Raw genomic sequence first — 15,234 nt, forward strand, 5'->3', positions numbered from 1 at the left:
CCTTCTTAAAAAATAAATAAAAAGGAAAATAAATGCCGTTTGCAGCCCCGCTACGCCTCTTCCCGCCTTCACCTCCTCCTCACACCCTATGAATCCGGTATAGAAATATATATATATTTGTCTTCCCTTGGCAACGCGCGTGCGCCGAAACGGCAGGAAGCGCGCTCTCCGTACGGCAAGATGGCGCCGCCCTATGTTGTCGCCGCTATGGGGGCGGCCATGCGAGTGTGTGAGAGGCGGCGGCGGCGGTAGTGCCGCTTGCCTCTGCGGTGTCCGTTGGTGACGGAGAACGATGATCCTCCTCCGCTATCCGCGGGTCTCCCGGTGACGCTGGGCAGAGAGGAAGGATGGAGGCCGGAGGAGGCGGCGGCGGCGGGCGGAGCGGCGAAGGTTCCCTCAGCGGCGGCGGCGGCGCCCAGGCCCCGGCGGCGTCGGAGCGGGAGCGGCGGGTGCGCGCGCTGAGCGCCTACCTGAAGGGCCGCTTGGGGCCTTACGAGCCGGCGCTGAGCGCCCTGCAGGCCACGCTCGTCTGGGAGAGGCCGGCGAGGAGCGCGCTGGGCTGGGCCGGAGCTCACGCCGCCTTCGGGTGCGAGGGGCGAGGGGGGTCAGGAAAAGGGGCCTCTCGGAGGGATGGAGGAGGCGAGGGGACGCGGGCGGGAAACGGGCTGGACGTGGGGTGAAGCTTTTCCTTCTCCTGCGGTGCTTCTGAGCACTACCTGAAGTAACATATCATGAGGGAATATCCTTTTCAGGGGGTTGCTTTGGTTTTGGCGGGGGGGGTGTCGGGTAAAGTCATAGAATTGCAGGCTTGGGTTCTGAGGGTCATCTAGTCCCACCCCCCTACAATGCATGAATTCCCCCCCCCCAAAAAAAATGGTGCTGGAACCCACGACCCTGGCATTAACCCAGCCAGATGGCAAGGTATAAATAAATCATTATTATTATTATCATCATCATCAAGAGGCTCCTGCTTTTCAGACTGAGCTGTCCCAGGTTGTTGTTGTTTGTTTATTAGCACTACCTGAAGTAATAAGTTATTATTGAGTGGTGTGGAAGCAGACTTGAAGTACTCTTTTAGCCTCCTTTCACAAAGTTGGAAGGGATCCCAGGGGTCATCTATTCCAACCCCCTGCAATGCAGGAATACTTTGCCCGAGGTGGGGCTCAAACCCACGGCCCTGAGATTAGGGGGCTCATACTCTACCAACAGAGCTATCCCTGGTTGTTATTTATTATAATTACAATTATATGCTTATTTATACTATACCTTTCCCCCCAGACTACAAGGGACTACCAGGTCTTACAACAGGTGGCTTAAACTCTCCCAACGAAATGAGTCTCTGAAGAGGAATATCCATTATGTTTTTATGAAGCATGGTGGTATTGTGATTAAAAGGATGGCTTATGTGGCAGCTTTGCTGAGCTCTTGTCAGGGAGCCTGGCCTAGAGGCTAGGAAGAAAGGGACTTGCTGGAGGCTGGTCCATTTGGGGAATGGGGCACTGCGCCACCAACCTCGGGCTGGCCTCAGTGAGCTGCCACTACCACTCCATCACCCTTCTTACCGCCAATCCAGGGGTTGGCAGCTTCTTGAAGAATTTGTAGAAGTCACAGAATTGTAGGATTGAAAGGGACCAGTCCAGCCCCCTGCAGTGGTGTTCCCATGCAATGGAGGAATCTTTTGCCCAATGTGGGACTCGAATCCAAGATCCTGAGATCAAGAGTCTCATGCTCTAGCAAGTGACCTGTTGTTGGGGCCCATATGCTACTGCCCCTGCTAATCCCTCCTGTTTGCATGCCTGTTGTCAGTTTTGAATAAAAAAAGCAAAAAGTAATGACCTGAGGAAGAGCTCCTCTCTCCACCCTCCATTGTGAAGACAATTCTGTTTGCTAACTAGCTTGCATCTAGTGTTTTGACATCAAGACAGTATATGGGATAAAAGTATTTATGGGAATAGAGCCTTCTTTGTGTCCAGAAGTGAGATTTGAACTGATATTATTTTTGCTTTAGTTTTTTCCGAGCCAGAAAGTTCATGTGTACTCTTAGAGACTTAGACCCAAGGGAAAAGGTTGCCGGCAGAAGTCATTGCCTAGATCTGTTTTATAATGTGGGTTTGTTAGGCAGGTTGGAGCATGCTGAATTGACAGAGTTCAGTTGCTCTCTGTTATGAATCATGAGGGCTAGTGATGGGTGTGCTGGCCAATCCTGCACTTGCCATGGGAACACCTGGAGACTTGATGGAGCTGTTTGGATACTGGATGGGAAAGTTAGGATCTTAGCTTTCCTAGTGCTTCGCTCAGCATCGATGGGCAAAGCTATGATCCCCTCCCTGAGGTTCAGGCACCCTTTATAGAACCCCTTTCAATTTCTTAGACTGATTCTCAACCCAGCAGAGCAAAGCTTTGTCCTTGACCAGCCAAAATCTGCCTCTTATGTGGTCACTGCCTATGCTTCCAGAAAGTGGTTCTGGAAAGCCAGATTACAGACTTCTGATTCCCTGTTCTAGAGAGTAATGGTGTCTCATTGTGATAGACTGCTTCTCAGAGCACCAAGCTGCTATGGCTGCAGCAGTGCTTTTAAGGAAACAATAGGAAATGTGTAGTCCCCTGAACTGCCTTCATGTGAGCGTAAGCATGTACCTGCTCACCTACTTCTGGAAATAAAAAGTTCAGTTGCAATTAATAAAAACAGAGGATGAATGCAGGCAGTTACACACTGCACAAGTGGCTGGGGAACCCTGGTCTACCCTGTTCTCAAAGGGAAATCCCCTGATGCTTGATAATCTATTATTGATAACCTGTTGTTATTGGGTGAAGCCCTGGGAAGCTTCCCCATTCAGTATGACCTTCACCGCAGCAAGATTGCTTTAAATGCACACACATTTCCTTTGGTTGTACTGTATTTATCAGCCAAGTACCGTATTTTTTGCTCTATAAGACTCACTTTCCCCCTCCTAAATAGTAAGGGGAAACGTGTGTGCGTCTTATGGAGCGAATGCAGGCTGCGCAGCTATCACAGAAGCCAGAACAGCAAGAGGGATTGCTGCTTTCACTGCGCAGCGATCCCTCTTGCTGTTCTGGCTTCTGAGATTCAGAATATTTTTTTCTTGTTTTCCTCCTCCAAAAACTAGGTGCGTCTTGTAGAGCGAAAAATACGGTAATTTGTATTCTGGAAAACAGATCTGAAGTGTGTTAATTCCATAGGTAGGACACCAAAGAAAGATTGGCATTGTTCTTGATAGGAGCCTGAGGTCTTCTGTGTATCTTCTTGCTAAGTACTGGTGTGTAATTGGGTCTCATTGAAGAGCCCCTTATTACATGCCTCAGACTGATCATTTATATCATTAGTGCTACAGATGGCTTGTGACTTTCTCCCAAGGGCTGCTTCTCATTAAATGATTGAAAATAGCCATCTGTCTCTGATTCTGGTGGATGCAGCTCCTTCCCAACAATACTGATTATATTTGACTAATCGTTGCAGAGCAAGCACACTGCTCTTATTCAGTGAGGGAACAAGCAAGTCTTCAAATCTTCTGGAAAAAAAACAGAACCTCTGAGCTCACATGTCATTTTGTGTGTCACTGCTGAGTGGTTCTGCCTCTCACTGACTTAACAGGCTTCTTGGCATTCGCTGAGTATCTCTCTTGCTACATTTAACAGACTGCAGCCATTCAACAAGGCTCAGCCTTAGCTTACCAGAGATATTAAGACTGTAAAATCCATAGTAATTTATGTTGAAACATAATGGCAAGGATCTTGTGTTGGCTGCTGAGTGTTTCAGTTTGAAAAAAGTGTAATCAATCATTCTTTGTATTCATGGATACAAAGTTATTTACATGTTTACATTTATGGTAAAAATAATTTTGACTATAGAAAGCTGTGTAACTCTTATTCACAGCTTACTAGCACTGCAGATTTTGCTTCTGGTTATAATTGAGTGGAAAGTGACCACTGACTTGAATACTTTCTAAATGCCGGATATGTTGATACTCATTTGTTTATAATGACTCTTAAGAGATAAATAAGAATAACATGAGAATATATATACACACACAGCCATCTTTCTGTAGTCCATAGGCAGTTTTAAGCTTTCTCCCGCTTTTCTGCAAACTCCTGACACTTGATGCCGAACAATTTTTCTCCCCTTGATCTTTGTCTCTTTAAACATTGTTCTGCCAGAAGGTACAAGCCATTGTAAACTGGTTCCTGTCCGTAGCAACTCATATGCTTAAGATTTCAATATAATGATAATAAATAAGCTGCAGCTGCCATAAATGTCAGTTTCCTTCTTGATTGGCAGAGTGAATAGCTAAAATGATCAGTTTTCAGATCATTGATCAGAAACAGGGTGATATTTGGTGGATGTCATAGAGGTCACACACACAAAATCGTCTCTCTCACATTATTTAACCCTAATGGAAATATACTCCAAAAAGCTGTTGTGATACCTTCCATTCCTTTCCTGTTGTTTTCTAACCTCTTCCTGCCAATCATAAGGCAATGATTATTTATCTTGGGATTCTCCTGCTCCATGGCGTAACATCAGCTCTTGCTTTTAAGGTAACATTTCTAGAGGAAAATTGTGTACTGACTAGCTTTATTTTCCCTCAGGTTTTTTGCTCTGACGTCTCTTCATCTGCTATTCTTGGTTGCTTTCACCCTGATACTAATAGTGTGTTTAGATCAGTGGAAGAATAAAATATGGCCTGAAATAAGAGGTATGTTTTTCCCCACTTGACCCTTGAATTCAGCTGTGGTCTCTTCCCCCACCCCCATTTCTGAACTCAAGAAATTGCAGGTCTCATTAATCAAAACAGTCATTGACAAAGATCTTGTAAACTGGGCGCCTTCCTAGTTGAAATGAATGTTTAGGAGTTGATAGTGTTGAAAAGGCTCCCTGGCTGCTCAGATGGTGGGAGGGAGAAGAGCAATTCCACCATAATGAAACTGGCGGTTTGGAAAATTGGGATTTGTATTTCAGTTTGCTGCATTTTCACTACTTGTTCATGTGTAGGAGCTTTGCTTTCCAAGTTCACTTACCCAGATCTCAGATGTTCCAAAGATCTGCTTTTGTTCTCTAGCTCCAGAAAAAGCCTTTGTTTATCAATGTTAAAACATATTCCAAAGGGATATTTTTTCTTATTGGTTATAGTGACATACAGTCCAGGCTTTAGTTCATCATTAAATTGAGCATTGAACTAACATCTTGGTGTATATCTTAAATTATATTTTAGTCTGAAAGCGGTCAAGTCAATTCAAAAAACCATAGTATAATTTCTTGGGGAGGTAACCATGGTAAAAAAAATTATTTGTTGACTATAGTAGTAGTTTATGATATAGAAAGCTGTATTCATGAAGGATGGAAGAATAAATTAAAGCAGTAGTTTTAAAGGCTTCATTGAACACTGAAACCTGATGGTTTTTCTCTCTAACATGCTGGAGCTGAGGTAATATTTGATTTAAAAAAAACTTGTTCCCAATTGAAAGCCTGCTTGCATTTTGAGAACTATCATCTTAGATAAGAACTAAAAGAGTATTAGTTCAGGTTGCACATAATGCTAAGCAAAATCATGGTTTAGTGCAAGGCCGCAGGTCCTTGGGAGAGGAGATGGTGGTTTCTTGTTCCTCCAGTCCTGCTGCTATGAGCCAAGCCATAGTTTGGCTTAGTTTGTCAGCCAAACCCAAGCTTGTGGTCTGTCTCCATAAGATAAACCATGAGCTGTAAAACAAGGGTAAACTTGAGTTACTTTTGTGTCAGACCATGAGCTTGATTTCAGATTACGGTACATGAATGACTGAAAAGCAAAGTGACCGTAATATCTTCTCTGGCAACCCACACATTTGCACTAAGCTATGGTGAGGTTTAGCATTACATGCTAACCAGATCATTGACTGCTAGCCCCACCCCCAGGCTGCTATAATAATAAGAGCATTACAAGAAGCTATCTTGAGCAGTGTTTTAATTTTTAAAATACATTTTAAATATATTTGCAGATTTATAAACTGCCTCACAAACAACAACAAAATAGCAGTGTGCAATAAAATACAAAATGTTTGCATTTGTAAACTAAAGGCAACAGAACCATTTCTACAATTGTACAATTGCATCTGTACAAAATTACAAACATAATAAATAAAAAAGTTGAGTTTATAAAAGTGGGGGCACAGGATAAAATACTAAGCTCAGGATGTTTTCGGTTGCAGGCTGTCAGTGGGAAACAATTATGCATTATTCTCAAGTCATCTGTGTATTTTAATTATGCAGCAAAGAGTTTTCCCAGGCATTTCCCTCACAACTAATCCTCATCTGTCTTTAATGTTTTAGTAGCAAGACCTGATGAATTAGACAATGAAAGGTATGAAAAATTGAATATCCTTTTCTTTGTAGCATGTCTCATGTTACATGTGCTTGTGTGGCTTAGCTGTAATGCTTTTTGTTAATTTAAACCTTATTGGCAAATGAATGCCCTTCCATGGCTGGATGAAAGGAAAGATCCCTTGCTCCTAAATATTGTCGCTTACCTACCTCTTCTCATAGTTTATAACTAAGGCTGCGATCCTATGCTTGCTTGGGAGAAAGTCTACTGCTAGGTTCCAGAGTAAGGTTGCAATTCTGTGTCCTATTGCAGTGAATAGGACATCATTCTGAGTTGCCATGTAGAGTATTGTGCTGTAAACCATTACAGTGCTACCTTGGTTTGCATACGTCCTGGTTTGCATACGTTTTGGATTACAAACACGTCAAACCCGGAAGTGCGTGTCCCGGTTTGCAACCTTTTTCTGGATTACAACCCTTTTTTTTTTTTTTTTTAAACCGAACAAAAAAATTTTGGAGGCCTCATTGGCGAAAGCATGCCTTGGGTTACAACCTGTTTTGGTTTACAAACGGACCTCCAGAACGGATTATGTGTAAACTAAGGTACCACTGTATTAGGCTTAGGCTGCAAGCTACATAAATCTGAGACCTTGAACTCTGCATACACTGGGTTCTTAGAATCCCCAGTTTTCCTGTTAAAATGGGTTGAAAAGCTGGGGAAATCCAACCCCTTCACTGCTCCTTAATCTCTGTGAGTGCACAGCCGAGGACATGGAGATTTAAGTACTTATTAACACCCTTTAAACAGCCTAATTGTGAATACATGTGAGTGGCTTGTCTGCCCTTTAGAAGGTTTCCTCCAGTGTTAAATTCTTCTGCACATATCCCATTGAAATGAATTGAGAAAATTTCATTCACTTCCGTGGGTTATGTGTTTGGGAGTGCTGCTGCTTTAGAAAGGGCTCAGATTAAGCAAGTGTGGGTTTCAAGTTCAAATGCAGGGTCCGTTTCTTGCGTGCGAAACGTGAACCCTGAGCAGCTTTGATGAGGTGGAATGAGAAGAGGGCTATTTTAAAACTCTAGTAGGTTTTCTTGATATTCTATCAGCAAGGTAAGATGTCCTTTTTTGTTGTCCCTCCAGCTGGGGCTATGTCCACCCCCGACTGCTGAGTGTGCCTGAACTATGTCACTATTTGGCAGAAGGATGGGTCACAGCAGACAGCTTCATGAGGAACCTGTTGGGCTTCAAAAGGCAAAATCCTGGCAAGGTGAAAAGCAGTTCTCATTGGTATTAGCCATCAGGGAATGGGTTGGAGGAGAAGGGGGAGCAAAGAACAAAGAATAGCAGCAGTTTGAATTACTCTTTTATTTATGTAGAGGTATAATCCGTCTGTAACTGTACGCAAAGTGCTCTGTACAGGTGTGCCTTCATTACTGGGAAAGAAGGAAACTGGAGGGTTGAGAGGCAGGTACAAAGGGGAAGAGGAATGGGATGCCAAAATGGAAAATACTGCAGCCATCCTATTAGATGGAGCTTTCATCAGACTGGTCTTGCTTCCACCTACATTCCAAAGTAGAAATGTTGCCCTGATTCTGTCAAAATCACTCCAGGGCTTGGTCCAAAGGCAGCTGTGGCTCATGATGTTCCTCCCTCCCTCTCTCCTAATGCTTATGCAAGGCTTCTCAAGCAGAATTCCTCTGTTTTGGTCTCTGTTCCCAAGCAGTGAGCTTGCTGGCAGCAGGCAGTGTCTCTGTATGATCTTGAGCTGTAGGAGCCACTTTGCTCACTTTTTTAAATTCAGTAGAGACTAACTTTGGGTTTTGTTTTCCAGTTCTGCCTTCTGGCTTGCGGTGTCCTCACATTTTTGGCTGTGTTGGGCCAGTACATTCCAGGTGTCTGTCTTGCCTATCTAACAAGTGAGTATCTGTGTGCTGGGCGGGGATTGGGCAACAGTGTGCCCTTCACTTGAAAGTACAGAGCATTTGCAAACAAGGTTATTCTGAGCTGTTCCAAGTCGGTTGCATTGCAAACTTGTGTGTACAAAATGTTTAAACAGTCCATTAAGTGGTTTACAAAAAAAGAAGAAAGTACAAAGCAAACAATAAAACCACAAACATATCTATACGTTTAGATAAGATCTTTATGTATGATATAATACATGATATCTCTGTTCTATTATATTGTATCCCAAAATGCCATCTGAGGGTGTTTATTGAGCACCAACCCTCTAATCATCCTCTTCCTTCACTGGTTTCCTTTTTTTTTAATAATAATTGTTATTAAGTCTTCCATTTTAACAATCCAATCAAATCACATTAAATATTCCAAATTCATATCATAAAGTCCACATATTTTGCCAAATTATAACTTTTTGTTGGGGCTTCCCATGCTTCAAGTTCAGTGGGTTCCAATCATCTTATGTTTCTACTGCCTTGAGTTTCCAAAAGTTCCTTCTTTGAGTCCTCCTGTTGTTATCCTTCTCCTGCAGTGGTTTCCATCCTTCTGTGGCCACTTGCTGTCTACCACCGGCTGGGTCACCGCCTGTACACCAAATTGGAGCCAGCTCTGCAGCGGCTGGACTTCAGTGTTCATGGCTACATGACGTCCAAACATAAGGAGAGGCAATGTAAGTCTTGTGCAGGGCTGGTACCAACTCACCCACTTCTTGTCTGCGACCTCTTCTTGTTGGTGATGTGAGGAACCTGAGAAGATCGGATGAAAACACTGAATGAATCAGTAGTTACCTAAGAATGTTCCTCGCATCCCTGACCACAGTTTGGGGGGGGGGGTTGGGGGGGGAGGAAGGGAATGAGCATTTCCCACAATTGATGAGCAATTGAATGTCCGAACTGTTTCTAACATGGGGCCGGAATTGTTGCAGTCCTAATTAGGGCACAGTGGTCAGTTAGCATTTCAGCTCTTGGGGTGCCCCTCCTTGCCCTCTGCAGCCTCTGGTTTGCAATCCCAAAGTCTTCTCTCTGGATCACGCCTGTTTCTTCTGCTTGGCTTCTTTATGGGCATGCAGAGTTGTTTCCTTCCCAATTATAACTGCTCTTCCGTGCTCTGATTTCTCTGCAGTGCGACACCAGATGCTGAGCCATCATGCTGCTAGTGCTGATGGGAGCGACAGTGAAGAAGAACTTGCTGCTTTCTGTCCCACGGTAAATAGGGCATGGAACTTGTTAAATAAAGGTAAAGGTACCCCTGACCATTAGGTCCAGTCGCGGACGACTCTGGGGTTGTGGTGCTCATCTCGTTTTATTGGCCAAGGGAGCCGGCGTACAGCTTCCGGGTCATGTGGCCAGCATGACTAAGCCGCTTCTGGCGAACCAGAGCAGCGTACGGAAACGCCATTTACCTTCCCGCTGGAACGGTACCTATTTATCTACTTGTACTTTGACATGCTTTCAAACTGCTAGGTGGGCAGGAGCTGGGACTGAACAACAGGAGCTCACCCCGTCGCCAGGATCTGAACCACCGACCTTTTGATTGGCAAGGCCTAGGCTCTGTGGTTTAGACCACAGCGCCACCCGCTGCTAAGATAGGGTGCTGCTAAGATTGGGGTGGGGGAGGGTAAGCAACAAGGAGGCCTATGAGTTTTTACTCATGGTCAAACTTGCCTGATTTCTGAGATATAGCATCTCCTGCTGGCTCTATTCTTCTTAACTTGAATATGAAGTTGAATTTTTTTATAGTGCCATTGGATTTCTCTCATAACATCTACATCTCATACTTTCAGAAGCAGATTTAGGCATTTTTAATTTCATAAAACAATTTTTGGGCAACACTGGATGGCTGTAAAATGAAGTAAAGACCTCCAGAATGGAAATGAAGAACTGGAGGGCAGTGCCTGGCTTTCAAGTTCCTCATTTCCATTGCTGAGAGGAATGTCTCTGGGTCCATGTGGTGTTGAATGGCATTGTGGAGGTATGTGTGCTCTCCAGTAACCCCAAATTACCTCGCTTAGATCTTTTTTTTATCACTTGCTTCTTTTCAAGTTGGATGATGCAATAGTTGCCAAAGAGCTGGCTATCTCTGATTCGGAGCACTCTGATGCAGAAGTATCCTATACTGAGAATGGGACATTTAATCTCTCACGAGGTCAAACCCCCCTGACAGAGGGATCTGAAGGTGAGGACAGCTATTATCGAAGTTATTAAAGAACATAGTTGCTACCAAATAACATATTAATCGTACTGTTGCAGCTGTTGGTTGTTGGGATAAAAAAAGCAAGATATCAGAACCTGGATAAAGTGAAGGTTTGCCTTGGTCCTGCTCTAAAAAGCTTGTAGTTTACATTGAATGAAGCAGACAAAGATTGGTGCAGGCAGACGTTGAGTACACTGGTCCACGGAGTGACAGAATCTGGAATTTTATTCTTTGAAATGGGAACTTTCTGGTGTTAAGAGTTAGAAAGGCTTCTTCTGCCTGTCGGATTGTTTTAAGACCCATTTGCAAATTAAGAATGCCAGAACCCAGATAGTTAGTTCTTGGTACCTCAGATTCAATTCTGAGGTCTGCTGCAGTACAGAAGCTTTGTAAATTTTCTCTCTCATGCAGAAGAGGCAGCTCAGTCAAGTATTTGGGAATAGGTTTCATAACTCTATAATTTTTTATTTCCCCCCCCCCAACATTATAGATCCCTGTGGGAAGACAATATAGTTTTAAAGAAATTATTGCCTGTTTTCCAATAGGAAGTTAGACTACTTAGTGGTAGGCAAAGACATCGAGTAATGACTTTTCGCCAAACTAATTCTCTCTCAATAGACTTTGATGGCCACAGCGACCCTGAGGAATCCTTTGCCCGAGATCTTCCAGATTTCCCTTCCATAAACCCTGAGGTGACAGGCATAGACGATGAAGATGATACCAGCCTAGGTATACCAAGCCTTGCCTGCCGTGTACAAGGCCAGGAAGAGCTGCGACTTTCTCATGACCGGGAGGAAGTGACCTCGGATATCCTAGGTAACCTGCCATTAATGCACAACCTCACAGATGACTTGGCTGGCTTTGTAACCAGGGGAATGATCCAGCTGGCCTTGTCAGGAGCCTCCCAGTCTGGCTCCGTGCCTGGCAACAGACGGCAGCAAAGTGCCAGGGCCTTCCTCCGGACCTCCAGCTCGGAGCTTGATACGGATGCTGAAGGAGATGACTTCGAACTGCTGGATCAGTCAGAGCTGAATCAGATGGATCCATCCAGTTCCCGCGGCCAATAAACAGTTGTCTTCCCTTCCCTGCTGTGGCTCTTCTGTCTCATGAAGCACAGATGGAGAGCCTTGTGCAGGAGTAGGATAATACCCCATTCTTTGATGTATAGCCTGATTGGGCAAATTTGGAAGACAGTGTGAATTTTAGAACAAAACCCTTCTGGTGCAGAACCGGAAGATATTTGTTGCTGAACCTGCCATGCCCTTCACCTTTCTAGCTTGCTGTGTGTTGCACTCTTTGTTCAAAGCCAAAATGTCCCGCTGCCGTGGTTCACGTTCCAAATCGGGCCTTGGAAGACAGATCTCAGCTTGTGTTTAATGCAACAGGAGTCAGGCAACAGGAATTGGCTTTTATTCAAAAGCCAGATAAAGAACAAGTTCTAAAATCTCTTGAGTGATGGAAGTGACTTGTACCCAGCTACTGATTGTAAGAAGGAAATCTTCAGATCTAACTGAGTGTACCTCTGTTATGTTTGTGTATGGGACCCTGACATCTGCAAGGTATAGGAAGCAGCCTCTATCTATCCCCAGTAAGCATTTGCACGTAATGACCCCAAATCCTTATGTTTTGAACTTCTGGAGCTCTATTCTGGCTCTTCTCGCACATGATAATGGCAATAATATTTTGGTGGGTTGGACACTCATGCAAACAGTCACACAGTCACACACACACTTTACTATTAACTATTTCAGAGAAGTTCCCAGCACTAAAAATGCCCTCCACCCTGCACCATAAAGGTTTGGGCAGAAGCAACAAAAGATTTGGCTCCTAGTTACCCTCTGTCTGTCACCAAAGCCAGCACCTATGCGGGAACCATGAACATGCTTCCTCACTAAACAGTCTGCAGTCTGTAGTGGCAAAGGGTCTGTCAGTCTGACGTGTCCATGCACTTGTCATTTGACACCTGTTTCAGAATTCATGGATGTTTTATGCTCTCAGATGGCCCCCTCTTTTTGAAGAAAACAATATAGCTACTACAGAATTTTTTTAGCCGAGGATCACAGATGAAAACGAGTAGCAAAGCCAGATTCCTAGGGCCTGCTCACCCACAGTATGTGCAGTTTTGCAAGTAGAGCATAAAAGTGGGAATCACGGCTTCAGAATATTTCATTAGAAAAAACCTCTGTTAATACAAAATGAGACTATATCATCATTTCTGTGGATCTCTGCAATCAGTATGGCGGCAGCATTGTTTTGGCTAAAGGTATTTGAAGACCAAATTTAGATTGGCTCGATGACTGATTTGGGGTAACAAATTCCCATATCTTGGTTGCACTCTGTGCATTGCTGTGAAGATGGTGCTGTGTTCCTCAAGAATAAACCATTTACAAATGGCATCTGGATGTTGCTAATGTTTTGGTGTGGATTTTCACAGGACCCCTGATACCTGTTTCTCCTTGTTTCAGTAAAACCGGCACAAGTTGTTAACTATGCTGGTATGATTTTAACCAGCGTCTCAGACCTGCAAAGAACCTTCACAGAACATACTGTGTGGAGCTATGTGCTGCAGCTAGTAAGTTGGTGATCCATATCTTCCCTTATAGAACACTACATCCAGACTTTTTGGGTTTGTATACAAAAAGATTGGAAGAGTGTACCTTAGAAATAATTATTCTTGGTGCAAAGCCATTCTGATAACCCTCTGTGGACTGAAGAGAGACTTGAATAAATGCTGTGCTTTTACTTTTAGTTTTATTTAAAAGGTTTCCAGTCTACTTTCACAACTTGTGAATCTGCTGAACTGAACCATCTTGAATACCTGCATATCCAATTAGCCTTCTAGGTTCCCATAGTTCCAGCTCAACTTGCATCCCATTTCAGGCTCTGTAGTTAGGCGTTTACATATTTTTTCCAACTTCGCACCTGAAGACCTCTGTGATACGCTGCCTATTGTTTTCTTGGCCAAGCAGTAATGTGATGTAGATGCTATATGCCTAAATAGCACATTCTTGCAGAAAAGACTCAAGAGGGTGGTGCTTTGTATATTTGAAACAGCTTGGTTTTGGTAGCATTTGTGTGGCAATATCATGGTGTTTAACTGCCTTTTTTAGTGTTTACAAATCAGCCAATATTGTGGAAGTTTATAGAGTAATTTGTCATCTTGCAGAAGTTTTTAAAATAAGATGCTGATAACTTTTGAGGTGGGAAACTGACGTTATTTCATTAGGTTTTGTGTTATGTGGATTAGAACAAGATTTTAGTGCAATAAAACAACCATACCTTACCCACTGTATCAGTAGTGGGATGATACTTTTTTTTTGTTTTTATTGAGTGTTTCTTTCTGCCCTAACTGGTGCAAAATAAAGAATTTGAGACAAGCCCGGTTTCTTGGTTTCTTCAGTGCTACACTTATAATACAGAGATACTTCAATGGGACATGGGTACACATGCAAGCCCTATCTCTAATGTCCCTAATGAACTCATTTTTAGATGTGCAAAGCTTCCTGTGATTGAGAACCTGGCTTTCAAAATGCTTAGAAACCCTTAGCGGACCTTGAAGCTACAAGTGCAAAGGCCAGAGAGGAGCCCAGGGACATTGCATGCGTCCCTGCCCCTATCTAGGCCTACACTGAGTGCTAATGGCAGGCTTTCCTGGTTCAGATCAAGCAATAAGTATTATTGAGCCACTGACCTTGCCAGGACTAAAGACGGTTGGATTGGCTTCACTCAAGCCTCAGTTTGGAGTGATGCCAGGTAAGTATGATGAAAATTTGCACAGGTGCATAATATCCAGCACAAAAAAGAACAGCAAGACCACCCCCTTCCTACATGATCATAGTACTTTTAAAGTGTCCTGCATAGGTTTTGTTTGGTTCTGCCAACCCACACAAAACAGGTATATTTATTTATTTTAAAAACCTTTCTAAAAAACTTCATTTTTTTGAAATCTCCAAGCAGTACTTACACTATGAACAATATTAAAAACGATATTCATTATAACAAAAGTGCAGACGATGAATCAATAGAACGGTATGACAACATCAAAGTAAATAAAACAGATTCAGGGGGGTTTATATGCATTAATCAGGGCCCAATCTTACAGGTCAGGGAAAGGTTTAACAAAGTGCCATCTGCGACAAGTAAGGTGGCAGGTTTTGGAATAGGTCTTGGCCGCACTTTCATTCTGAGTACCGCAAAGTGTACTGGTTAATAAAGGTTTATTAAAATAAAAATAAAAACAACCCTTCAAATTCCTTTCTCCTCGCCTTGCCATCGATCAAATGGTTACTTTCGTGCAAATTAGAATAATGATCCCAATGCTGCCAGAATTTATTAAAGACAACAGGAATCAGTGCAGCCCAGCCTTGTAAATCATTCTAAACTCCTTTTGAAATTGTAGCATCAACTCCCTGAAGAGCCTGAACTTTCTTGTCTCCGTGGCTGCCCTTTTGCGAACAGGCGGGTTTACCGATTCCTTGCCGAAGCCACCAGCTGCATCTACCCCGCAAAAACTGCATTTCTCCTTGTTTACTCCCCGCGAGCCCGGAAGCCAGACAGTGCTTTGTTGTTGTTTAGTCGTTTAGTCGTGTCCGACTCTTCGTGACCCCCTGGACCAGAGCACGCCAGGCACCCCTGTCTTCCACTGCCTCCCGCAGTTTGGTCAAACTCATGCTGGTAGCCTCGAGAACACCCTCCAACCATCTCATCCTCTGTCGTCTCCTTCTCCTTGTGCCCTCCATCTTTCCCAACATCAGGGTCTTTTCCAGGGAGT

The 15,234-nt window shown here is 43.7% G+C and overlaps 1 protein-coding gene across 2 annotated transcripts; it reads left to right on the forward strand.

Moving 5' to 3' along the window:
* On the forward strand, positions 1 to 13,840 carry RETREG3 (reticulophagy regulator family member 3). 2 transcript variants are annotated; one of them, XM_080976882.1, is made up of 9 exons: positions 1 to 586; positions 4,609 to 4,715; positions 6,323 to 6,353; positions 7,455 to 7,581; positions 8,146 to 8,230; positions 8,803 to 8,940; positions 9,393 to 9,475; positions 10,313 to 10,445; positions 11,082 to 13,840. In XM_080976882.1, exons 1-9 carry the CDS (start codon positions 348 to 350, stop codon positions 11,528 to 11,530), a joined length of 1,392 nt encoding a protein of 463 aa, XP_080833008.1. In that variant the 5' UTR covers positions 1 to 347; the 3' UTR covers positions 11,531 to 13,840. The 2 variants fall into 2 exon arrangements, with proteins under 2 accessions (XP_080833008.1, XP_080833009.1); XM_080976883.1 differs by having other exon boundaries at positions 6,326 to 6,353.
* Positions 13,841 to 15,234: the final 1,394 nt, after the last annotated feature.

Source organism: Podarcis pityusensis, assembly GCF_964106645.2.
Source record: "Podarcis pityusensis genome assembly, chromosome: 13".
NCBI classification, from domain to species: domain Eukaryota; kingdom Metazoa; phylum Chordata; class Lepidosauria; order Squamata; family Lacertidae; genus Podarcis; species Podarcis pityusensis.

What these genes read in the sequence shown, in the direction of transcription:
- RETREG3 (XM_080976882.1), top strand. Translation starts at nt 348, where the DNA reads ATGGAGGCCGGAGGAGGCGGCGGCGGCGGGCGGAGCGGCGAAGGTTCC. An exon ending in GGAGCTCACGCCGCCTTCGG is followed by an intron (nt 587 to 4,608) that starts GTGCGAGGGGCG and finishes ATTTTCCCTCAG; the next exon opens with GTTTTTTGCTCTGACGTCTC. An exon ending in AAAGGCAAAATCCTGGCAAG is followed by an intron (nt 7,582 to 8,145) that starts GTGAAAAGCAGT and finishes TTTGTTTTCCAG; the next exon opens with TTCTGCCTTCTGGCTTGCGG.